The sequence below is a fragment of the Plecotus auritus genome, assembly GCF_963455305.1.
Source record: "Plecotus auritus genome assembly, chromosome: 5".
NCBI classification, from domain to species: Eukaryota; Metazoa; Chordata; class Mammalia; order Chiroptera; family Vespertilionidae; genus Plecotus; species Plecotus auritus.
The window spans coordinates 166765037-166792242 of NC_137776.1; the positions used below are offsets into that span (position 1 = coordinate 166765037).

Below are 27206 nucleotides of genomic sequence, written 5' to 3' on the forward strand. Positions count from 1 at the left end.
GCACCTTTCTGCCCTTTGTAGATTAGATGTGACTGTTAAGTTCCTTCCCGTTAGATTGTCCCTTATACGTGCAGGGGTCTCACGGGGCCACCGGGGAGCCTCAGTGGAAGGCGGGAGGGGAGCACGTAACGGGATTTGGTAGTCAGGGCTCCTGTGTTCTCTCCCATTTTAAACTGCAGCTCCTCCACGCTCATGTTTACATATTGTGTTTCTGTATTCGTTTCCATTTGAATAAGGGGCTTAACAGTTTTAAAAGCAGAAAAAACCTCTGTGGGCGTCTTTATAGCTTGTGATTGTGGCACCTCATAACCTTACTTTTCTTCTCACCTCAAATCTGAAAGGCAAGCCTTCATTATTTTTAATCATTTCACTGATCAAAACGTTGCAGAGTTGGACCCCAAGTCAGAGGCCTGCAAGCAGGCCTGAGTCCCCTGGCCCCTGGGAACCCCGAGTCGGCACCTGTTGGGTGTGATCATTCAACAAGGAACAGGTCCTGGCAGTGGTCCTAACACCCAAGGCCCATGTTTCTCTCTTATCCACAAGAATATAAGGGCCTGGAGGGGGATCCAGATATACTGAGTCTCTGGCATTTGCCCAATCTGTCTAGAGACCTGGAACAAGAAAAAATGGGGTTCATCTGCACAGCTTCTGCCTGGTGGACCCGGGCTGGCTCGTGGTGGCCTCTGCTCTTTGCATTTAGCCCCCATGGTGTCAAACTCACTTCTATGTCGTTTATGGAATTCCCTCCTCATTTTTGAAAACCAGAACTTCCCAGTGTCTGCCCCCAGCACCTCACGCTCCTTGAGACAAGCCCATGAATAGGGGAGCTGGGGCCCAAGCCCAAAGCACCAAGAGCATTTATATCCCTGCTGCTTCCTTATTTCCCAGCCTTCACGTCCCTCGTAGCAAGGCTCGTTCTGGTACTTTTCAGACTGAAAACCATCCTTCCTGACAAAAAAAAAAAAAAAAAAAAAAAAATGGAAGCAAGATCAGATTTGAGAAAGAGGCTTTTGCTATCCTTCAACATCACATATTTGCCAATACTACGGAGGTTTCCTGGGAAAACAATTATTCAAAGAAATTTTTTATTACTGGCTTATGAAGTTAGAGATTACCCTCTGGGATGAAAGGGAGAATCTATTTGGAGTTCATTTCCTTGTTTTTCATCGTTATTGATGTCACAATAGTCAATTTTACATCTCCCGCCTCAAGGGATGTGACCATATGTGTATATGCATAGTCATATGCCTGAAGGGACAGGACTGCACATATATGTGTGTTCGTTCAATAAGCCAAGCATGCGCATTGCTTCTCTTCCACATTCCGGAGGTGACGCCCGCGACGGAATGTGCATCATATTGGGGTGCTCTCACTCCCCGCTCTGGCTGCCTACTCCCTCCTATTGTACTTGCCACGTCACCGGCACAGGAGCACATGCTGTTCACGGCCCCACAGAATATCAAAGCTGGATACCCTTCACGGTGCCAATGGGGAAAGTGAGACCCAAAGGTGGGGTGTCGTCTGGATGGGGATTCAGACCCACTGTGTTTCTCCCTCCTCCGGACACCGCCCATCTTACTGACTGATGGCAGTGGGGGCGTCATTTTGTACTCTACATGCGGCTGCTCAGCCTGTGCCTCCTCCCACGGAGCACAGTGAGTCAAGGGAGTGAGCTGAGAGACGCCTGAGTCAAAGGCTTTAGCAAACATTGAATTCCCATCCTTTCGGAAGTGTCTTGTTTTGTGTGGTCCTGGCTTGGTTCTGAAATGGAATCATGTCCGTTGGTCCCCCGTCCACTTACTATGTCCGGTGTCCTGTCTCCTGCCCCCTGGGCTCCTTACAGCGGCTCTCTTTTTGCTAAAGCTGGAAGTCACGGGGAACGAGACAGTCATAGAGCCAGGGGAGTAAGACTGGACCCGGAATCAAGCATCCTCTGCTCCTCAGACCCATCTTTTTGGGTGCTGCAGCATGCCAGGCCCCAAGAGCTTCTCGCCCCTGCCTCACCCTGGTTTCTAGGCCGGTGTCTTCCCCAGGGGCCGCCCACTGTAGCCCACACCTGGCTGTTGCCAGGATCCTGAGGCTGGGATGATCATCCCCCATTTCAGCGTTCCTGCTTCTTCAAAGTGGTTCTCCTCATTGACCAGAGTGCTACTGGGGGAGTAAGAACCTGGTAAACCAACCCGGGAGGCCCAAAATCAAAGCACCCGTTAGCCATTCGTTCACATCCCATTGCCGAAACTAGCTACTCGGCTTCTTATTCTTCGTGAACAAAGTGAATGTTTTTCTTCCCTGTCTTATGGGTTATTGGAAGGAATGCAAAAATGTTTCATACACTCCAATCCTTTTGTCATCAGTATGCCATGTTTGGAAATCGATAACTAAATTATTGTCTGGTAAGAACATACTTCCAGACTTCAGTCATCCCATCGCTGAAACTCCCCTCGCACTGTATCCTCTCCTTTTGCTCTGTGTCCAGATCCTCCTGCAGGACATTTCAGACAGCTTTTCAAAGACTTTTCTGTCCATGGGGCTCCTTCAAAATCTCTTTTAGGGGCTCCCCAGAAAGTCTTCTGCCCTGAGTAGTACCCCCTTCTCAGTTGTTTTCAATGAGATGAGCACAGGACCCTCGTCACTACACAGAGAGCAGTGTCCCTGTGGGGTTGGGGAAGCTCCAGGGGCGGGAAGGGTGGATGGAGAGCCTTCTTTGTGGTTGGAGATGAGGGCACGATTCAGTGAGAGGTCCTTGGGATTTGCTCCTGGGCAGCAGTAAAGGCAGAAGAGTCTTTGAAGCTGTGGGCATGCATGAGAAACAAAATGCTGAATTTAAAACATAAGTCTTCTTTTCCTCCTGCTTCGTATCCACCCCAGTTTACCTTTGAAATATTATTGCCTGAGAACTGGAGCAAAATGTAAATGCTTATTCATAAGCAACACATTGAAGGTAAACGTTCATGCCTCCGGTGTGGTTGGTTTTCTGAATGTCTAACGGTATTCTCTTATGTGCATCCATGACATCTCAATGTTGCCCCTGTGTTAAGCCAGAGCTTCTCAGTGTTCACCCGAGTACCCCTTGCTAGCAAAGAAAGGCAACGCAGACAAGCAATGTGAGATCAAGCCCTGGAGAAACCTGAAAACCTGTGGCTTTGAAGCCTTATGTTTTAGCTGGCAGGGTGGGGTTAGGGGGGATGTATATGCCATCAAATACAACAAGTGATGTTGTATTTGATGGCATAATATAGAAATATTGGAAGAACAGTGTACAACATGTAAATAGAAATAGTAATGTGTAACCCTAATGAAATCATGTGACATGGGGTTCAGGTCCAAAGCCATGTCACGCTTAACAAAATACAGTTTAAAATCACAGCCATGAATGAATAAATAAATACACAAATAAATAGGAACGCTGTTCTTTAGGTGTGTTTTTTTCCAGAAGGATATGAGAAAGAATCCAACGCATATCTCCACCCAAACATATTTCTCAGATTTCCTTCCCTCACCTCCTTCTACTTATCACTGTCTCCAAAGCACCATCTAACACCACGCACAGTTCCTTCTCTGTGTCCCACACAGCTTTGACTCTCTCTTGCATGAGCTCCTTCTTTCTCAACTGGTTAGTGTGTGGATCTGCTCAACCCTTCTAGCAAAGAACATCTCAATGTCCCTCCTTTCTGTCCAGTCTCTGATTCTAGGAACAGGCAAAGACAAAATGAGGTTGAGGGTTAGGGTGGAGAAGGGGAAAATGGACCAACAGTGACAGCATTCTTATTGGTGGGAAGAGGGAGAGGGCTGTCTCTAAAGATTGCCATGTTAATAATTTGTATCCTGTCATATGGATATAAAAATAGAAATACTTTATTCCAGACTCTGTATTGATTACAGGTAAAGGTGTCATTTTGTTTGCATGTTGCTGGATGTTTGGGAGATAATTAAATATTATACCTATATAATTATCATTATTGCCCTTCTTATTGATAAATCTGTCCCATGAGTATGCTTATAGTGATAAGACATAATATTTTAACTTCAGAATGTGCTTTTTAATGTAAGTGTGATAATTAAAGAACTGACTTTTTGGAGCCCATGGAAAATTTTAAATGCCTATTCTATTTTTACTTTTTTTGATGACACATTTTTGTGGAAAATGTCACCGTCATTGTGTGAGCCCATTTACCTCCATGACAAATATTGGTTGGCCTCCCAATGCATCACTTAAGGAAACTCATGATCTTTGTGCCAAACCGTGAAACTTTCAAAATGGACACAATGAAAATCAAGCATTGCCTTTTGCTTCAGAGCCTTTTTTAGTTCAGTGTCAGCCGTGAACAGGTTGTATCTTATTACACAAGCAGATGGAGCAATATCATGGCTGGTTTTTTAAAATAGTTCAAACATCAGTTGCTGTGTGTACGTTGTCATTGGTGTCGTATTATACAAAGTCTCTGTGACTAGATGAAGACAACCAAATTAGATTTTTCATTTAGTAGCACTTGTTTCACAGGTATGTATATCAGGTTTCTTCTGTACCAAAGGCTTTAAGGTAGGTGCTGGTGGGGAGGGACAATCATAGAGAGATGTCAGGTGAAATAACTAGACTTCATAGATCTTAAAAATCTGTGGAGCTAATAAAACATTCCCATAAATAATTATACTCCGGAGTGGAAGTATAATAAGAGTGTTAAGTGTTATCAGAGAGGTTTAGAAGATGTGTCCAAAGAATCTGAAAGAGGGATGACTTAGAGATGGGAGGATCAAAGATAGCACGTGGATAGACAAGTCCCATTTGGATGCATAGAAACTCAAAAGAAGAACATTTCAAGAGAAGGGAATCTTACCAAAAGCAGGAAAAGTTTAGGTGTGGAATGGCATTATTTGGTTATGCTAGAGGTTAAGGTAGCAATAGAACATGCAAGTGGAAAGATATTTAGGGTCTTCTTAGCACAGTTGGGGGACTTGCGGTTATTCAGAAAGAGGTAGGGACTCCAAGGCATGATAAGCAGAGACGTGACTCACGACTCCAGGAGACTGCAGTGGAGAAGGGATGAAAGGCAGTCCAGGCCCAGGGACAGCGGTGAAGGAAGGAGGTGGAGTGTCCTGGGAACGGGGAGGAGTCTTGTTAAGGCTGGAGTGGAGTGGGCGGGGCTGCAAGTCAAGCCTAGAAAGGAAGTTTGCAGACAAATTCTGAAGGGAATTGTATGCCAAGTTCAGGAGCTTGGTGTTTATCCTCTACAGACAGAGGAACCAACAGAGGGTTTATGCGTGAGGTAACTGGGAGGATGGAGCATAGGCCAGAGGGGTCGGCAGGCTTTTTCTAGCTCTTGTGTGAGAAACCTAGATCACAAATATTTCAGACTTTGTGGAGCACATAAGACCTCTATCACATAGTCTTTGATATTATTTCCTTTCCCCTTCCTTCCTTCCTTCCTTCCTTCCTTCCTTCCTTCCTTCCTTCCTTCCTTCTTCCTTCCTTCCTTCCTTCTTTTCTTCTTTGCTTCCTTCCTTTTACTATCTTCTAATAATATAAAAACAATTCCATACTCCTGTGGGCAACAAAAACAAGCCTCAGCTACCTCTGGCCCTCTGGCCTTGACCAGCATAAGTGGCAGATAAGATGGAAATAAGGATATTGTGCGGAGAGCAGAGGAGGGTCTGGCCTAGGGGTGATGTGGGCAGTGATGAGGAGATGCACGGGGACAGATCTGAAATGCAATTAGTGACTCTCAACAATTGTTTGGCTGTTGGGTAATTAGGAAGAAAAGGACCAACAAATTGGGTGCAATATCGAGCTTGAGAGACTAGGCGGTACTGGTATTATGTGTCACAAAGACTGTGGGGGAGTTGGGAAGGAAGAAGATGGGTTTCGTTTTGAAGCTGCAGAGAGGGTGATGTACCCACAGGTCACCCAGGGAAAGGGTGCCTGGAGAGAACCAGCTCTATGGGTCTAATGCCCAGGTTCCTCACATTCAGAATGTGCGCCTCTGAGGTAACAGATTTGAAAGGATGGAGTGTCACCTGAGACTGTAGGACAAGAAAGAGCTTGTCCTTAGGAACCCCACACTGGCCGCAGTGGGTTTGGGGTGAGTTGGAGAAGGGGAGATCAGAGCAGGAAGACCAGAGAGGAAGCTCTTGCAGTAACCCAGGGAAGAGGAAATCATGTCTCAGCATGGGGGTGGTGGCCGTGGAACCGAAAAAGGTGACAGATGAGAAAGGTGGTGTGGGGCGGAATCACGAGGACTTGGCGGTGGGCAGATGGAAGAAGAAAGAGGTCCCTTCTGCGATCCTCATCCTCAAATTCCAGTGGCCTGGGATGACGCGACCTCGATCTTGTGCTTTGTCTAGCTCTTGTTTGAGAAACCTAGCTATACATACATATCGTCTTAATGCTTTGGTAGCTTTTCAATTTTGCAAATACCCCTACTTTATAGCACAGTGGAGGACAGCCACGTCCCACCTGCGAAAACCTTTGCGTGTTCTCCATTAACAACAAAGAGAAATGTAGAAGCCGTGGAACACTTGATGAAAGGGTTAAAAAGGATGTGAGATTTTGGAACTAGGACACATCTTAACCAAGCGCTTTAGAACTGTCTCTCAGCTGAGGGTAAGCTGTCAGTCAAGGTAAACTCGCATGTCGCCAGCCTCCCTGGAACTTGTGACCCTGGATCTAAGCAGTCGCCTGTGGGCTGTGTGGCAGCAGATGTTCCTTAGAAGTGTAAGTGCCAAGGAGATACGGGGCCTCTGTACCCCGTCCTCCCAGTGCATTAAGCTGCTGTGTTAAACACACGTATAACCGCCTCTGTCCACACCGCGCATGCACGCTAACACTCACGATGCTTGGCAGTTAGACTAGACAGGGCACAACACCTTTTTTTTTGTCTGTTTGGCAATTAACCATTCACTGGCTTTTTTTGTTGTAACATGCACTTCCTTTCTCTTGTTTTCATTCAAGCTGTGTACGCCATGGAAATTAATGTGGAGAAAGACACACAAACAGGAGAGACCAAGATTCTCTCTACATCCACCATTGGCCCAGAGGGGGTCCATCCGAGAGGAGTCAAAGTCTATGAGGATGGTACCAAAGTAGTGTATGAGGTGCGCTCAGCAGGCTCCGTGGTAGAAAACGGAGTGCACAGATTAAGCTCCAAGGATGTAGAAGAGCTCATTCAGAAGGCGGGACAGTCAAGCCTCAGAGGCGGGCGCGTGTCCGAGAGGACTGCGGTTGCAGATGGGAGCCTCGGCCACCCTAGGGATCACGTGCTCTGCAAAGAGGCCAAGTTAGAAATGGTACATAAATCTAGGAAAGACTGCTCCTCCGGGAACCCAGGGCAGCAGGCCCGAGCCCCCAGCTCGGAAGGGCCGCGGGCGAACTTGGATCAGCCCGTCACCATGATTTTCATGGGCTACCAAAATATTGAGGACGAAGAGGAGACCAAAAAGGTGCTAGGCTACGATGAAACCATCAAGGCTGAGTTGGTCCTCATTGACGAAGATGACGAGAAGTCCCTGAGGGAGAAGACCGTGACGGACGTGTCCACAATCGATGGGAATGCGGCGGAGCTGGTGTCTGGGAGGCCCATCTCAGACACCACAGAACCCTCATCCCCAGAAGGGAAGGAAGAGAGCCTGGCCACAGAGCCAGCCGCAGGTACCCAAAAGAAAAAGCGCTGTCAATGCTGTGTTGTCATGTGACCACTTCTCTCTTCCCCTTCCTCCGGGGCAGCCTCCAAGCTCCCCGCCACTTACCTAGACCTCACTGTACCACTCACTGCAATACTGTGACCTGGAAGCCAGCGCCTGCCTGCCTTGCAGTCGGATTGCTTTGCTCTCTCTTATTTTTCCACCCTTTCGTGTTTCTCCAGCTCCCTCACCTCAGAGACAGCGTGCATGTGTGTGCTTCATTCTTTCCAAGAACTTGCTTTTCCTCTGAGCCTTTCCCTGTGTCTTCAAGAGGGAACCAATTCCTTCCTGCTCCACTGGGATGGACTCTTCACAGCAGCGAGTTACATAGTAGCCTTAATCCACTCGACTGGGACCGACGCCGGTGGCCCCGGGGTGCATTCTGTAGTGTGTTCCCATCCTGTACTCACATCGCCACATCGCTGGTGTCTCCCTGGCCTCCCTTGCTGTGGATCTGTGCTTTTATACCTTGTGTGGCAAAACGCTGTTGGCTCTAGCCGGTCACTAGTGTAGCCAAAAGTGGACCTCACTTACTCTGTCCATCGAGGGCGATGCTTTTTGCTGCCTTACATAAGCTTCCAGATGACAGCGTCGCGCATCTCTGGCTTTCCTTCTGTTACATCTGAAATGAAGCTGATGTGAAAGAAAAGAACCCAGGGCTTGTCACAGCTGGAACGTGGGGACTGGTTTCCCTAACCCGCCCACCAGCAGCTGTCCCTCATTCACGGCTTCCCTGGTGGACCCTTTATATAAGAAGCACCATTTTTTTTTAATTTTCTAAGGACGTGAAACAAACATTGTTGTCAGCATCGGTAGTGATCTCCAAACGTAGGCAAGAGCACTGGCCTTGCTTCCGTTCCCTCGGAACGATGTAAATTTTTATATTGCTTTCTTTTCCACGGACGTTTTCTGATCATGTTCATCTCTTTTTCGACGATGGGATCATTGTGACGCGTATCTCTGCAGTGACCATATTTCTAGAACAGTCTTTCTGACCTACCGTGGTGGCTGTGATAGTCCCACTTCATTGCGGATGGTGCTGTAACTGATACCTGTCCATCTCACCTGCCCAGTTGATTCCAGAGCCTTACTTCAGGTCTCTTTTCTCTCTGTCCCCACAAGAGAATGTTTCCCATAACATTAGCATGTAGGTTTATCCACCCCTCAAAAACAATTTAAAATGTAAAAAAAAAAAAAAAAAAAAAGAAGTAAAAGATTAAGAAAGACCTGTCTTAAGCACATTACGTGTTTAAATTCTTTCCACAAATACTGGTTGATTGAGTGGCACATAGCTGAGCTTCTTAAAGCATGTTTCTTAAACTTCTGGAGATTTCAGAACATTAAAGAATAGTTAGAACACAATGAACAATTCTTTAAATAAATAATTTTTGGCACTCCCCCCAAAGCAAACAGCTACACATATAGTAAAACCAAAGGGAAGCAATTTAATAACATAATCATATAGTAATAAAATAAAGGTGTAAATTTTAACTGATTTTTAGTAACAGATATATCTTAACTTGAAGTTATTTGCCCAAATGTTAATAGCATTGTTACAAGTCACTCACAATATTATCTGTGTTCTGTAGAACGTAGTTTCAAAAAACATGCAGTAGGTATACTGCATCAAGCCCAACTTCTGTGAAAAGTAGATGAGAAAAAAATAAGGTAGTCTTTAGAGAATTTGACTACAGAACCAAATTTGCCCTAAATATTTGCTTTCTCAAATATTTGCTGAATCTAGTATTTTTAATTTCTTGGCTTGAAATTACATGCATTCTAATCAAATAGAAAATAATATTTTTATTGTTCAACATTAATTTGTCTCTAATACTGCACAAAGTGAGTCATTTTATCACCAGTATGTAAACAAAACAAGTGAAAGAAGGGAAAAATAAAGGAGCTAAGTTCTGCTTTCTGAGACGATTTCATCCATGGCTTGGTTTTGAACAGCTGAGGGAATTATCTCTAAATCTCAGCGTCACTCAAGCAGCTGCAATTGACTAAAACTGTTCTGTTATCTGGAAATAACACCTGGTTTTGCTGCCTATAAATCTCACTCAGCTTCCTGCTCCTCAGTAAATGGTCACTAAGGCATCATTTAAATGATAAATAAAATGACATGCCAGATAAACCCACTTGCATGGAAAAAGAAAACAGTTTCCATGTGTTGGACAATATTATTTTAACAATTTGTTTAAGAAAGAAAATGCTAAAAGTTTACCATAGCTTATCTCTCTTTTTTTTTTAATTCCCTTGGGAATTAAAACTATTCAATATGAGTTTTTATTTATTCCCCCCCACCCCCACACTTCTTTACAATATGAGTTTTTAAAAGCACAGTTAGTGAGTAGAACGGGGGAACTTAGAACCCTTGGGCTTGCTGGCTGATACTCAGAATCTGAGTCATCTTGGACAGAGAATTCCCTGAAATGACCTGCCCTTCCTTCCATAAATGAACTAGTTTCTCATGAAGACACTGATCTGCACCTCTCACTACAGCGCTGTACAGAAGACTGAAAGACTAATGATAACCTGCACTCTCGTTCACCCATTATTATTATAGGGATTAGCAAGCTATATGAATTAGAGTGCTCTCTATGTTTACTATACAGCTGATCATGTAATGGTTTTCAAAGTAAGATGTGTTGCTTTTATTCAAATGATTTGTGGCCACAGTGAATGCAGGAGTGTTTGGACGTGGCATATATATATTTGCATATTTTGTATCCTTTTCCTATTCTAAGGGGGGATTCGGGCTCAGCCAGTACTTTTATGGGATGAGAGCTACAGTCCCACCTACAGCAACAAGTAGCTACCCTTCCTAAGGAAGATACCCAGTTGTGAGTGTGAACAGTCTGCCTCCCCTGCTGTCATTGGCATTCTCTGTGATTGACTACATCAGCCGTCACCAACCAGTGGTCTGCGGACCACTGGTGGTCCGTGAGGTCCAAAAGGTTGGGGACCATTGGACTACATAATCAGACTAATTAGAACATCAGTAATGAAGCCACAGAACCATGGTCTTTTCTGAGCTAATGGTTAGTTGGACTTTCTTTAAAATCATATAATTAGTTCCCTCTTAAGTGGAAAGAGGAAGAGAAGGGATATTTCATTTGTTTATAAATAGATTTTCAGTGACATCGAATTAAAGATCCTTTAATGGTTAAAATGATAAGTTTAAGCTTACATACCCTGAAAAATCTTGGTGACTTGTTTCATATATCCTTGACTTTTTTGTTTGTTTCATATGTAATAGAACAAACTACAGGGAATTCTTGTTTACCCGTTCCTCTTTTACCCAGCAGTATATTAATTCCTTATATAAGCAAACATTAGTTGGCTCTAGCAGTGATTTGACAATGTACAGTGATGTCACTTAATATTGGGCATAGAGAGGGTGAGGGGCTAGGGAATTCCCTTCTGGCCAAACCCCAAACGTGGTTTCCTTCAGTCTCCTGAGCAACCTACAATTATTCAAAGACTTTCAGGAAACTCAAACAAATTCTAGTGTTCATCTGATTTGGCTTCTTTCTGAACTATTGATAGACATGTATCTGCTTCAAATCCCCACATATTCCATCTTCCTGGTGATAACTGTGTTTTGCCAGCACGCAAGTAGAATATTTTATTTTGGGTAAGGTCAAGTTTTTATAAAAGGGGGGAAAACTATATGTCTAGAGATACAATATCTCTGGAGCAAAACATTGAGGCCAGGTGTGAAAACAGCCTATTTCTCTTCACTTCTGCACAATTCCATTTCGAGGGACCACAGAATAATACCCTCGGCGATGAGTATTTATTTCATTCCAATGAACGAACAGGTAGCAAGAGAGGGGGAGGGGATATGGTGATAGAGGCAAAAATTGAACCACCAAAACAGTGCTTCCTTTTTAAAAGCATTTTCCTGCCAATTTAAAACACAGACGAACAGAAGGAAACGTGACTTTGGGTGGTGAACACAATACAATATACAGGTGATGTATTATAGAACTGCATACCTGAAACCTATGTAATTTTATTAACCAATGACACCCCAGTAAATTCAATTAAAAAATAATAAAACACAGATGAACTTAGACAAAGTATGCCCAGAGGACTTTTTTTGTTTTTACTTAAATCTAGAAGTTCAGCTGTCTCTGTCTGTCACTAGACCTCCCCGTGGAGTTAAACTCACCGAAGGCCCCATTCCTTATGGAAATATTCTCATCTCCCTCAATGTTGCTTTGTTAACCATAAATCCCAAGGTGAGCAGCTTTATGTTGTATTTTTGCAACATGCGCCATTTGTTATTGAAACCACAGATTCACCGCATAGCTAATACCTAAGTGTCAGAAACTTGGTAATTGTGCAAACTTTTAGAAGCTCCTCAATGTACTACGTCAGGTGCATGGAACTCCACTGACTAGGATAGGACCTAAGAGACCCTCTGTCCTGTGGGGCTAATGCCACCAGCAGGTACATGGACTTATAGCATATATCACAGAGCAGCTCAAAATCATGAGCAAGATGTGGTCTTTGAGTCCTGCGGCCAGTTCACCCTCATTGTGTAGCTCCCTTCTGCTCTTATCAAGAAAAGCTGGCTGCATTTTCTAGGGAAAAAGAAAAGTTCGTCTTTTCTGAGGGGCACAGTGCAGTTATGTGTCTGTACTTTCATAGCTTCGGCGAACTCCATAATAAAATCCCCTATCTAACAAAAAAAAAAACCAGAATACTTATTATTTGAATGTAGAAAAGGATAGAATAAAGATGACATCCTGAAAGTTTCAAAGGGCAATTTTACCAGGGAACCCTAGACCAGCCTCGCCCCCGACCCTTAACTTTCATGACTTAAATTGGCCTCTGCTTCCCTCTCCACCCCAGTCTAACCGAAGGCCAGAACTGTAGCGCAAAAAAACAAAAGCTGCTTTCGACGTGAAAGTATAACATGACACTTTGGGGGACTGCAGATTTTCTGCATCTAGGATCTGGCCTTAACTTTTGTAAAAAAAAAAAAAAAAAAAAACACAGCAATTTTTCAATGCTCTCTTTTACAAAGCAGGAAACCAAAATGTTTCCTGAAATGAATGACTTTTTTATATTTTGTGACTATTTTCTAAGTTTCTACAGGTTGAGGTGTGAATGGTCATCTTTTCCCCATACTGCCTCTCGCTAGTCACCTGGGGCTCTTTTTTGCAAGTCACTGCATTCTTAGCAAAAGAAAAGTATATATCTCGGGAACCACACAGTTCTCCGTAGACTTCAGGCAGTCCTCCTAGAGTGGGAGAACAGAGATACAGAAAGAAAAGAATTACAGGGTGGCTTTCTTTTTATTTTCCTATGGTTAATGTACTGTACAGTATATATGTTTACAGAATGTATCTGCCTTGTGATGTTAACTAAATGAATGACAAAAAACAAAAAAAGAGTTCTGATGTGCCATTTGAAAGTTTGCCTTAGCATCGCTGTTTATGTTCTCCTTTTCTGTCCTTTTTAAAAAACGCAGGTTGTATTCCAAAGCTGTATTAACACAACATTCTCTTCCCACCCCTGCCCAGCCCTCTTCAGAGCTGTGAATTCCATCACAGGAGCCTGGAGGCGGAGCCTTGCAGGTCTGGCCCAGGGGGAATAAAGTGGGCATAGCTTGGGCATTGCCTCGGATCACCTACCAACCAAACGTTCTGTGTTTTCATCTTGGCCTGCCAAATCACACTCTGACATTCCTGGGGTGGGCCACGTGACCTGCAGTCCTTCCCACTGTGAAGGAGGTGCACCCGTGGCCCCCCTCTCTGGGTCTGGGAGCATATTTTTTAGCATAATTGGCATAGCTTTGAAAAAGCAAGAGAGATGGACTCAAATGGTGTGATTGGGTCATTACTGATAGGTGTGCCCATTCATTATAGTCTAAGATGAGTCGCATGATATGGGTGGAAGTAAGGAGTGGCTATAGAAATGGAATATTTTACATTTATGTATTTTTTTAAGGAAAAGTATTTTTATAGTGAATTCTATATGCATTCTGAAGCTTGAGTTTGAAAACACCCTTGATTGACTGAGTTATTTCTCCATTCCATTTAAGTAACTTTCCCGTGAACTCCTTGGGGGTGTGAATAAGGGCTGTGCCCTGCCCTTGCACCACCACTGCACAAAGTCCAGTTTTTCCAAACAGACCTAGGTTGTAAGACCAAACTTTCTGTAACTATAATTAGAGAAACTGTTGAATGGCTTGAGAGCTCTCTGGGCTCCATCTTTAAATATATTTTTATTGATTTCAGAGAGGAAGGGAGAGGGAGAGAGAGATATAGAAACATTAGTGGTGAGAGAGAATCATTGATTGGCTGCCTCCTGCATGCCCCACACTGGGGATCGAGCCCACAACCCGGGCATGTGCCCTTGACAGGAATCGAACTCAGGACCTTTCAGTCCACAGGCCAACACTCTATCCACTGAGCCAAATCAGCTAGGGCTGGGCTCTGTCTTTAATAATAATATATAATCATTTTTTGGAAGGAGGTAGCTATCCTATATAATAAAAGCCTAATATGCAAATTGCCCCCTCAACCGGGAGTTCCACCGAGAGTTGGACCAGAGGCGGGCCGGCCAACCACCCGTGGCCCCTCCCCCTGGCTGGCCACGCCCTGGCTGGTGGCTGTGGCAGGCAGCTGGGGGAAGGGAGGTCCTGGCCAGCAGCCACTAGGGACCCTACTTATGCACCAATTTCATGCACTGGGCCTCTAGTTTTAAATATAAGTCCAACTCTTGTCACACATTTAAGGAGTAACTGCTACATTGAGGTTAAGAGACCACTCACTACAGTGCATTTGAGTCATAGGTGTGAAAAGGTGAGTCAGAAACATCTGGCTCTTAGTCTGTACATAAATGTATAAACCAACAATATAAAGCTTACCAGGTATTACTGGTCTTTTAAATATTCATGGGGCTGCATCATATTTTCAGAGCTAAGCAGAAATGAGAAAGAATTGCCTTCATCCATCCATAAAGAAGATTCTGAATTTTTAGAGTTCTTGGATCCTCACCCCCACCCCACCTCCAGTTTGCTGCCAAATTCCTGAGTTCTGGTGGCATTCACACTCAGTTTCATGAAGAGCTTCACCCACCCCCGTTCCTCTGGCTGACAGGGTGGGACAAACTTCAGTCCGCTCACCACTCCTGTCAGACTCTCTTGCCAGGTTGGGTCCTTTCCCGCATGAGCCCTATGTCTACTACCCTAAAAGACCAAGATCCTTTCCGCAGCAAGGCAAGGTCGTAAACACTTTCCCTTTCAAGAAAACTAACCCCTCTGATGCCCTTGCAAATCATTTTCATTCTTTCATCACCAGGATCCCTCCAGTGGGTTCAAGCCAAGCCCAGCAGTGAACATTAGTGTCATGGAGACAATTTCCAAAAATGAAAGAACTATGCAACTGCCTGAAGGTGCTACGGGAGAGCCAGTGGACTCTAGTTTCTTATTACCACGGCACCTCTTGGTTTTGAGATGAGGTGGGCGGGGCAGGGAGCCATCCAGCCCCTTGGTTTCGCAATGACAAGTCTTTATCTGCAAAGAGACCACTGGGCAATGCCTGACCCCAACTCTTCTGTGTGTAGCTCCAACTCCCAATTTCTCGATATTCTATCCTGGCAAGTGGAAAGAGTTCTGTTCTTTGTCGGGTTCTGGAACATTCTTTCCTCCTCTCAAGCTCCTGACTTTGTAGAGTTGAAATCATACAGGGGTTCCAGAAAATGTTGTGTGTGATGCAGCTTTCTGGTGAATGTAGGTTGTGTTGATGGAATTTTCAGCTTTAGCAGCTCACTGGGGTGAGTGGCATCTCTGTACATAAATCCATTCTGTGGTTGGTTGGGGGGTGGGGTGGGAGCCTGTCATGCTTTTCCTGAAGTAGACTTGCTGGGCTAGCTGCTGTACTTTGTAACCTGAAGTGTACTTTGACTATTCTGTTTCCTTCAGATGAAAAAGCAAAAACTGACGTTAGAAATAACACTGCCAGCGACAGCCAACGCTGTACCTGTAGCTTCTCTCTGTTCCTCTGTACAGTGTTAATAGACAATAAACTGCCTTTTTACTGCATCTACCTCTGTGTCTGGGCCCCGATTCTTTTCCTGTTCACCTGCCATGAATGGACGCCGGGCCAGACTGCGTGGGGATCGCCTTCGACCGCTCACTCAAACTAAACACTAACCAAACTCGAATGTGCTTCAGAATCACCTAGGAATACCTGCTAAGCTCGTGGAAACACATTCACACCTCTGGCTCTCAGGTTCAGAGTCTTAGGTTGGGGCCCCGTAACCTGAGTTTTTAATAATGTCTCCAGGTGATTCTGATCCATGTGGTACCTGGTCCATCCCTAGGTTTGTGTGTCCCCCAGTGGAAATCCCCGTGGCCTGCCTGTTCCAGCTGGTCTCCACACTAACTAATCCCGTCTCTCACCACTCTTCCACGTCTTTCTCCACATCTGTCATCTTTTTTCCTGTTCCTTGCAAGCCCCCAGCAGCGGCATTGACTGTGATCCCCTGGGTGAAACGCAGACTGCCGCTGAGGTTAGGTGGTAAGCACTCATCCTGTGCGGTCTCCTAAACAGGAGCACCTGAGGATGCCTGGGACTTGGCCATCCTTCTTTACTGGTATAGCCTCTTGACCTGGAATAGGGTCAGCAAACATTTTCTGTAAATGGCCAGGTAGTATTTGAGGCTTTGTGGGCCAGATGAATTCTGTCACAACGACTCCGCTCTGCCAGAAAGCAGCCACACATTCTACATAAATGAATGACTGTGATTATGTTCCAACAAACTTTATTTATTACCACAGCCTTGGGGCAGGACTTGGCCTTCAGGCTTGTAGATTGCTGACCCCCTGGCCTTCAGCAAGGCCTGGCACATTGAAGGTATTCAATAAAAAGGTTAAAAGCTATTGCATGAAAGAATGAACAAAGGGTAGATGTGAAATCACCTATAAAAATGTCACAGAAAGTTGTCTTTGAAGATACTGAGTAAATGAAATCCTTTGGGGCATTCTTATGTGGTTGGGTTCCATGGTGGATTTTCTTGTTATGTCTTTATGCCTAGAAGGGAACTTGAAAGACTGAGACTTGAATGGTGCCTTATAGACTGCTCAAACTGCCAAGCTGATATTAGAAAGAGTTTCAACCCATAGAAAGTTGAGGAAGTACAAGGTCATCTTGTCCTTGTCAGAGTGCTGAGGATACCAGAACTGGGTGGTCTCTAGCCTTCTGAGCATCAGTCCAGGTGTTTGTGGAGCTAGGTTTTGTCTGATCCATCCTACACAGTGAGTGGCAGAGCTTTCTTTTAATTATACTCTTTGTTCCTTGAAATATTCTTTATTGTGTGGATATGTAGACTGGAACCATGCTAGCACATTATGCATCTCACAGCTCTAGGCGTACCAACAGTAACACATCAAGTAGTCTATAAAAAGCTGTGTGCTCACATCCATTCCCAGTGTTGTTGTGGAGTTAAAGGAAATGATATTTATGCAAAGCACTATGTAAGCTGGAAGTGGATAGTGAATGTTAGTTTAATTGTGATGAGAAAGTGGTGTATGTCCTATGGATGAAGACAGTGGCGCGGGGTAAGGGCATGGGGTGGGGTGGGGAATCAGGTGGAGGGGAGCTAGGGGGAAAAAAAGAGGAACACCTGTAATAATCTGAACAATAAAGATTTATTTAAAAAAAAAAAGGAAGTGGTGTATGTACCAAAGGTCTCAACTTTCCCACATGTAAATATTGTAGGTTATTCAGGTGTGTTTCAGAGCCAGTATAAAAGGGGAAGCTGCTTTTCCCTCCCTTGAGTTGGTGACTGCTTTTGTATTATATTGAACCGTATGAAATTGCCGTATTATAGACCGATAATATTGACAATGTCATATAATTCAAACTAATAATTCAATTCCAGGTTTCATTTGCCATGATGGAGGGCAAAAGCTTACCAGATGAAATCTAACTCTAGCCGGAGAAATTTAGATGAAAAAATAAGAACTTTGGAAGGGCATATAGTTCAGTACTACTAATGCACAACTCGGCATTTCCCCTGGGAGGGTAGGATTTCCTTTAATCTACATCAACCCTTTGCGGTAGACATTGCTATTCTTCTTCTTTATACATGAGGAAACGGAGTTACAGAAATAGTCAGTTCCTTGCCCAATGTAGCAAAGCTAAAAATTGGGGAGTGGCAGGAACAAGTTTTGAGCTCAGCTCTCTTTGTTTCCTTCCACACAGAAGTCTCTGTGTCGTGAAAGTGGTGTAGGAATGCAACTTAGATACAAAAAGAGTTGGGTAACAGAACCATCTGTGCAAAAAAAAAAAAAAAAAAAAAGACAAAATGGCACTGGTTCTTATTTTGCACCTTTACCTGCTCAAGCAAATGCTCTGTAATAACACCGCCCTCTGGAGGATGGGAGGTGTTTCTGCCATATTTCCTTCCCAGAGGAGAAGCAGAGGGTGAAATCACCCTTTGTTCTCTTATCAGTTAATTAGGAATCCTGTTTTTCTGCTTGATAGTGTTTCCTTCCTCATTCATTCAAAGGATTAACAAAACTGCCCAGACGGCACTGTTAAGTCTATGAGTGGCATGCCCATCTCTGAATGAGCAAAGGTGGTTTTGTTGCTCTCGCTGTTGATAGCATTGCTATTATTTCGCCTGTGTCCTAACAGCTAAGAGCAGCAGTGCCCTATGGCATTGTGCACGTGCCTTTTGATCTAGGCCAGTGGTCGGCAAACTCATTAGTCAACAGAGTGGCAACCTCGGCTCGCGAGCCACAGTTTGCCGACCACTGATCTAGGCTATCTCACCCTCTGCGGCCACCAATAGGACACACTGTCTCCCAACAGCCCAGCTCCTCTTCTGCTTTTCCCAAACCGTGTCAAATCCTCCACTTCATGGACAACACAAAAGCAAAGATTTGCTATTTAGAAGTTAAGGCTACAAGACTTCAGAGATCTTTAGTGCAGAAGTCATAAAATGGTTATCTACAGCCTGGGTCCGGCCTACAGTTATGGTAGTTTTGCCTGCATAGTGTTTTAAAAATCATTTTTAATTCATTGTCAATAATACAGTAATAAATTAAGAGAATTCCCATTCTAAAAGTATGGATTTCTAGCTCCCCTTGACATTTAAGAGGCTCTGTCAACAATGGGCCTGTTTTCCTGGCTGACAAGTGCCTGGAGCTGATGGTGGCTGCCCCCTCTAGAGAAGCTGTCCTCTCTTATTTGCCATCACCACCACCACCAGTTCCTGTTGCCTTACTCCTGGCCAGCGTCCTTTGTTTATATCACCTGCCTGGCACCTGTTGGCATTTGAGTGTGTTACCCCTAATCTAGCACCATCCACTCGTTTTATGGCTGGGTCAAATGAGTCCAAGGTGAACGTGAGACTTATCCATAACAAGATAATAGTAAAGCCAGAACTGGAGGTGACGTCTCCTCAACTCCTTTGGAAGAATGAGGCTTGGCACTGGGTTAGGATTTGCAGCTGATAGAAGCATTTTACATTTTGAACAGGCTCTAAGCAGAAAGCCAATATCAGAATCTGGTGCTTTTGCTTTTTGAAAGATGAGCCCACATGACGTGTGGCGATAGATTATCACAGGCTGGTGAGATCACTTAAAACATAAGAAAAGAAAACCTTTTTCTGCAGCAATGTATAGTGTATAGTTTATTCTGCTCTATGTTTCTTAGGCAAAATGACCAATGTAAATGTTTTTAGAACTGTGTGGTATCATGTGCTTCATGGTAAAATTTTCATTCCTATAAAAATAAACAAACTCTTTATAGTCAACAGTTGAATAGTTCTGGAGGCTTCATATTTCTTCTTAGGAAAAACACCAAAGGCAAATCCCACGTGTGCTTAAATTTCAATGTGATCTTCGCTCCCCTCCGAATCCTGAGTCTTTTATCGGTCTCCTGAGGTCATCTGGTCGCAGAATAGTAATATCCTCTAACGTCCACTTCCTTATCTTGCTAAGAAGTATGATCTGCAGGAAGTTGGACAATTCAGAGAATTGATGAAACAGGAATCTTTCTTCCCAAGGCTTGTCATCTGAAACCAATGTGATCTGGTGTTTCTAGTGTTTTCTTTTTTAAAATGTTTAACTAAACTAATCAAATTTAAGATGATAATTGTATTTCCCTACTTCCCCCCCTCCCTCCCCTACTTCCAAGTAACTGAGTATTGACAGCAGGAGCAGTGGACCTAATACGTTTCAGGCCAGAGGTCCAAGGTCAGTCCAAGGACAACGAGATAAATTCTGCAGTCAGGGTGACCCGTCCATACTATCAGAATATGTCTCAAATTTCCTTTCTTCAAGAGCTTATTTCAAACCAGAGGACACCGACAGTTTGGTAGTTTCTTCTTTCCCTGAAATCTGACCACATCCTAACTATACTCAGAGACTCAAGGTGAGATTCTGTCAAATACCTCCGCTCCGTTTTTCCTAAACTTTGACATTTGGATATCGCCTAATTAGTTTTGTCCTGTGTGTATGCCACCTGTGGGCCATTAGTTGATATTTTAACCACTTATTGGACTTAAGTTTATTTAAAAATAAAAAAAAAATGTAGTCCTATCTCAAATAGGTAGCACACACCACAAAAGTAAACTGTGAAAATAAGTATAAATCAACATTATTATTAATTTCTAGCTCTCAGCAGTTGCCTAAGAATACATATAACTACCTAGACCAGCTATTAAAGGAGGGAAGTAGGGGCTGGGAGGAGGGGGAAAAGTGTGTGTGTGTGTGGGGCGGGCGGCGGGGGTGGTGGGTAATGGGAGATATCTGTAATACTATCAACAGTAAAAAAAATACATTTAAAAATAAATAAATAAAGGAGGGAAAGCAGGGTTAGAGAAATGTCAAAAATACACTTTTTTCTCTTTGATGTAATCATATAGTATGAAAGAGAACCAAAATGAGAATAGCTTCCTCACTATGTGATTCAGTATTATTTAATGCCATGCTCATTCCCTAAAATTTGGGAAACTCTGCCCTGCCTCGTTGTATTCCTTTAAAAACCCCCAGGTCTTCATTTTTTTTTTTTAATATATTTTTATTGATTTTTTACAGAGAGGAAGAGAGAGGGATAGAAAGTTAGAAACATCGATGAGAGAGAGACATCGATCAGCTGCCTCCTGCACACCTCCTACTGGGGATGTGCCCGCAACCCAGGTACATGCCCTTGACCGGAATCGAACCTGGGACCCTTCAGTCCGCAGGCCGACGCTCTATCCACTGAGCCAAACCGGTTAGGGCCCAGGTCTTCATTTTGAAGATTGGGGTGAGATATACAAAGTGACTTGCTCAAAGCGACAAGAAGCAAGAGCAGAAACACCGAGCTGGGATCCAGCCCCGGACGGGGTGGCTTCAGGTTGTTTCTGTTACACCAGGTGCCTGTCCTGCTGCTCCTCTTATGAGGAATGCATTGAGTACGTCAGCAGCCAACTTAAACTCTCCAGTAAAGATCTCCATCATTTAAACAAACAGGAGTAACAGCTGTTCTGGCTACAGCTGCCTCTGGCATAAGCAGTTTTTCACTGATGGAGGCCAGGTCTCATTGGGCTTCTGCCTTCCTTGAGCAAAGTAAGTTAGGTGATCAGATGTCAGTTTCCAGATAGAAGGGGAAAGTGATGTAATATGCAGGTGCCTGATGGGCTGGAGGGCTGGTCCACCGTAAAGCACTCCTGCCTCCAGCTTCAGTATGTCTTCTGAGCTCCAGCAAGTGGACTCTTACTCAGAAGACACGGTTAACTCTTGAAGAGTCAGGATGTAGTCAATGCAAGCTGTAAAACTGGCTTGGCACTAGAGAATAAACAGAGCTTACAGGGAAAAGAACCACTCAGGGACACCTCAACTTCTCTATTCTTTTCTATGGAATGCACCTATTTCTCACATGAGGTATATTCACACCGATAGGCTGAGCTGAGCTTCTCAAAAAGCCCATAAGTTCTCCGAGGAAGCACCATGCCAGAGCGCTCTGGTTCTCATTTCTTGCTTGCTGCACATTAAATCTGGGACATTTCCTTCAAAATATAATTATACTAGGGCCCCACCCCAGAGTTTCTGATTTAATTGGTGTGGGTGAGGCCCGGGGCATTTATTAAATGGCTCCCAGTGATTCTGACGGGCAGCCAGGGTTAGAAACAACAGCAGGGAAGAGCCCAGAATAGGCAGGCATGGTCCTCGGGGAGAAGTCCAGCTGCAATCCTTGTCTCAGCTCTGCAAACAACAACAACAAAGTAGGCTTTGGAGTCAGAACGGAAATCAAATTCCATGTCTGTCATTGGCCAGCTGGGCAATCTTGGACAATTGGTTTCAAGTCACCAAACCTCGGTTTCCTCTTCTGTAAAATGAGACTAATACTTAGTGTGCAAGATTCCTGTTAGGAATGTTTTAACTGTCCTCTCTGCTTTCCTTACAATAGAAAAGTGTTTGAGGCATTTTATGGGGAGGAGGGAGAAATGCAGTAGAAAAGAAAATAAAGAGAGAAATCAGGTCAAGAGAAAGATAGCATGAAACCAGAGGACTCAGTATAACATAGATTTCTGATTGTTTATTTCTCTCTTTTCTTTGTTTGGGCAATTCAGTTTGTAAAATGTGGAACATAATACTACTTTATCAACCAAACCACCGAGCTCTAAGTTCTTGGATGTGCATTGGGAAAACAACAAAACATAAGATTGCAGAAACAGCATGTTAGGATTAGGGTCTTTTACATTATTATTTTTTAATCCTCTCTGACTCTTGGTATGGTCAGACTCATATTTTTATTTTATATCTTATTTTATTGAGGTATAATTGACAAACAACATTGTATTAGTTTCAAGTGTACAACATAATGGTTCGAGATATATATATATATATATATATATATATATATATACACATATATATATATATATATATATATATATATATATATATATATATAGTGGAATGAGTACCACAATTAGTCTAGTTAACATCTGTCACCATAAATTTTTTCTTGGGATGAAAACTTTAAGGATTTACTCTCTTAGCAACTTTCAAAAATGTAATATGGTATTATTAACTCTAGTCGCCAAGCTGTACATTACATCCCCATGACATTTTTTCTATAACTGGAAGTTTATGCCTTTACATTATTTTTATTTGAATTTTAGAAGTATTGCATTAAAATAATATACTTCTAAAAGTATTTTTGCAGAGCAGTGCTTCTGGAAGTTGGACATGTGTGTGAAATGTTTGCGACTCTTGTTAAAATGCAGGTTTGGATTCAGTAGGTCTGGAGTGGGGCTCAAGGTTCTGCATTTCTTTTTTTTTTTTTTTTAGCAAGAGCAAAGACAGAATTTTATTCATGTAAGTAAATACATGGGAGTTTACAGAAAAATGTAACTCAAAGGAGTAGTTAGAATATGGGGTTTAACTACCATCTTAATAGGGGAAGGTAAGAAGAAGTAGGGTACTTACAGAAAACATATGACTTCTTTTTTTAAAATATATTTCATTGATTTTTTACAGAGAGGAAGGGAGAGGGATATAGAGTTAGAAACATCAATGAGAGAGAAACATGAGAGAAACATTGATTAGCTGCCTCCTGCACACCCCTTACTGGGGATGTGCCTGCAACCAAGGTATATGCTTTTGACCAGAATCGAAGGTTCTGCATTTCTAACAGGCTCCCAGGTCATCTGGTGCTGCGGGTCTGCTGGCCACTCCTTGAGTAGCAAAGTTATGGAGGAGTGGAGGCCCGCCAGCGTTTCCAGGGCAGCGTCCTGTTCTGGTTATCCACTTGGGCAATCCATCCCCCAAACCAAGTAGCTTAAAGCAAAATCATGATCTGTTGTTGTCACTGTTACCTCTCCCAGTTCAGCGAGGCAGCTCTTGCTCCGGGTCGCCCATGGATTGGTCATCAGAGAGCAGCTGGGGTGGAGTCATCTGGTGTCTGGTATTTGATGCTGCTGTCCACTGTGACCGCACCTGGGGTTGTCAGTCAGAACCTCACCCTGCCCTCTCCATATGGGGCTCTTCACAGCCCAGCAGCTGGGTCCCAAGAACAGGTGTCCCAAGAGAGAGCCAGGTAGAAATGCCACCTTTTCTAGCCTCACCTCCAAAGTCACACAGGGTCACTTCTGCACATTCTATTTGGTAGACATGACTTGTGACTATACTAGTAGTTACCCACACGATAATGCAAACTTGAAAGTTGCTGAGGGGCTAGATTTTAATAGTCTTACCACACTCACAAATACATACATATATATATATATATATATATATATATATATATATATATATGTATGTATATATGTGTATATATATATATATATATATGTTCAATACATACTTTTGAATGGAAAAAACAACAACTCTGTCAAGTAATTCCCATGCCCATCATTATACTTTGTGCCTCAGTTTCCACATCTTGTAAAACAATGTTCTTCCTTGAGATCTGAAAGTGAAATGAGGGCACCTACGTGAATGAGCCCAGCAAAGTGTCTGTGGCTCAGTAACTGTCGTTTGTTGTTGAGTAAGAACTAAGGGAAAGGAGTTGGCACATTTCACATCACAAGGAGCATGCCGTCATCGCTGACGTAGTGCGGTGACTGCTTTGAGTGAGTAGGCCAAAGGACTGTATGTCTACGCAGCAAAATATGACTTGTGCGAGCATCAAAATTAAAAAAGAAGCATTTCATTTAGGCCCGCCCAGATACAAGGGCAGGGCAGTGGCTCCATGTCTTGAAGAGAGAAGTGTCAGAGAATGTGCAGACCTGTCTAACCCCCTTAAGGTCTTCTTCAGGAAGTTCTGATGGGCAGGTGGCTGAGGCCGGTGGACCAGGGAAAGCTGACAGGCTGTGTCTCCAAGCGAGGTTCCGAGGTGTTGTGTGGGTTCCATGGCGTTTTTCTCAGCAGGCAGGAGGGAGTGTGAGTATCCGCCTGGGTATCCATCTCCACCACCAGACAGTAAGATTCATAAAGCAGGGACGTGCCTTTGTCTCTGCAGCAGTCCAGTGCAATAGGCCAGCACAGAGCTTGGCACACAAAAGGGCCTAATACATATTAATAGGGTGGGTGGGTGGATGATGGATGGATGAATGAATGAATGAATTGGAAAGAGGTGGGCCCTGGGGTCTGTTGTTCTGGAAACCTCCCTCTGGATGGACCTCTTTGGCACTGCTCCCAAAGGGAGGGACCCCTGTGTTTGCTCAGAGGCCACTGTGGCTCCAGGGATCTGGTCTGCATGGCACCCTGGTCCCTGAAGGACCCTAGGAGGTGGGAGGCCTGGATCTACTGGGAAACCTCCCTCTTGACTTCCATTTAATGGAAACTGAAACTGGAATTTCAGGGGGAAATGAAAGGCAAGGGTGGCTATTTTGATTATAATGTGCTCTCATTTCTAAGCAGCTCTCTCCGCTTCCTGTTTATACCCTAAACGGAGCAAAAGTGACCAGATCACTAAGGGGAAGGGTTTCTCTGGGGATTTCTAGCCAGATCGGCAACAGGAAGTAAGACTCTGCCAAGACAGAAGTTGGACATTCAGGCAAGCTGGCAGGTTTGGCCACGCCCCCGTGGGCTGGGCACCGTGGGTTTCCAAAGGAGCCTCCAGGTCCATCCTGCCTTCGGGTACTACCGCTCATGTCCAGCTCCCAGTCCTGATCCTGGGACCTCACATGAAGTCAGTGGGGAGGAACTGGGGAGGAGTGCCCCAGGAGTGCAGATGGGATTGTCAGCGCCCCCTGGGCAGCTGCGTTTCCCTTCCAGACACCCAGCTGGAAAGGCTGGCTGGGGCAGACCTCCGTCTTCCCGTGAAGAGTCAGCATGTCCTCTAGGCACAGAACAGCATCCCCAGATTTCAGGGAGGGACCCTAGACCCAGTTCCTGTCCTGGCTACAGACCTGTGGAGCTTGAGGCAGACAGAGGGACGCTTGGGGAATTAGGGGCAAAGAGGAAACAGTGACAGAAAAGCAACTGAGCAGTGGCAGGCTACAAGACCTCTTTGAGATCTGAAAGTGCAAGGCCGTCTGATCTGACAGTTCTTCCCTGCGCCCCCCATACACACCATACACACCATACACACGCGCACACCTACGCATATAGCACACACATGAACATACATGTGTGCACATGTACACACATGCACACACCTCCCAGATGGGCTCTGTGAAGATGAGACATTTCAGCTGATTCCTGAAAAGTGAAAAAAGTGTCCTTGCTGAGATTATTTTAGGCAGAAGGGAGAGTAATGGCAAAGGCTTGTGCAAGGGTACTGTGGTCACCTGGGGGAGGCCCACCACCACTGGTCCTCACTGGTCTGTCCTGGGATGCTTGTGCTCAGGCCCTCACAGCCTCTTCAGGGCTGAAGTCTGCGTGGCTTCCAAGCCAAGCTTGGGGATAAGAACCTTCGCAGAAGCTGGGAGCCCTTGGACTCAGATCAGCTTCCCTACATACACCACAACTTCGACCTACACTCCCCTGCTCTCCCGCCCTCCCCTCTCCTCTCTGTCTCTGCCCTTCCCTCTCCTCCCACCCAGGAGCAGCCTCGCTGACCTCTCCCCGCTGGAGCTCCTGGAGGAAAGTGTCACCCAGCCCAGGAGGCCTGGCTTAAGTTCTTTAATGAATTTTGGCTTTTGCAAAAGACCTGAAGGCCCACAACCAAAGGCAGCTTCTGTCACAATCCCTCTTCTCCCCAAGCAAGAGCTCACAAAACCCAGCCACCCGCTAGACATGGAAAGGAGGGGGACATGTAGGAAGCGCCCACACAGGTGTTTCCTGGCCCTCGCCATTGGGGTCTCTCTGTTCTCAGGGATACAATCCGCCCAGGCCGGGAGCTTGAACTCCCCGAGAACAATACCATGGTGAAGGAAGGATCAGATGTTATTTTCTTCTTTTCACATTCCCAGTTCATTCCAGAACAATACTTTTGTCAAGTACGATGTAAGTGAATGATTAGAAAAATGAAATTAAAAAAAGAGAGAATACAGATATCAATTTTTTTTTAGATTCAACAAATTGCTATAAATGTTTCTAAACATCATTTCTCCATTTGTAGATACCTCGTCACCGACAGGTTACCTATTGCATGTTGGGGGGGGGGGCACAGGTTGGTGGGCTACCCAACTTGTGGAGCACTGCCTGAGAGCTCTCGGGAGAAAGGACAGCGTCTCCTCACCCCAAGTGTGTGGAGCTTTGTGGAGTGTGGAAGGTTCAGGACATTAAAGAAGAAGCCAGAAGTAGGAACAGCCTTTCCCCAGTGAACTGTGAGACTAAAACTCAGCCTCCTTTACAACTGCTCATGTGCAGAGAGACAACAGTGCGGGGGTCTGGGGCTCTCCTCTAGAGCCCATTACCTGGCGGCTCATCCCAGCCCTGCCACTCCCTGCCTTGTCTGAGAATGAGGGAGCAGGCCCTGAGCCTCTGCTTCCCATCTGTACAATTTGGATAATGGTGCTATCTCACAGGCTTGTTTGAAAGACTGGGTGAATTAATAGGTGGCTATTCACATAGAGTCACGCCTGGCAAACAGTAAAGTTTCTTTAAAATGAAGCTTGAGGAG

At 44.5% G+C, this 27206-nt stretch overlaps 1 protein-coding gene across 7 annotated transcripts in view; it reads left to right on the top strand.

Annotated features, from left to right (window-relative positions):
* The window catches only part of PALM2AKAP2 (PALM2 and AKAP2 fusion), a 385911-nt gene that overhangs the window by 213985 nt on the left and 144720 nt on the right, over positions 1 to 27206 (top strand). For 6 of the 7 annotated variants that reach the window (XM_080669981.1, XM_080669983.1, XM_080669987.1 and 3 more), the window contains one exon: positions 6947 to 7642. The exons of the other annotated variant lie outside the window; for it this stretch is intronic. In XM_080669981.1, coding sequence (XP_080526107.1) covers positions 6947 to 7642 — 696 coding nt within the window. The remainder of the gene's footprint in view (positions 1 to 6946; positions 7643 to 27206) is intronic. 7 annotated transcript variants of the gene reach the window in all.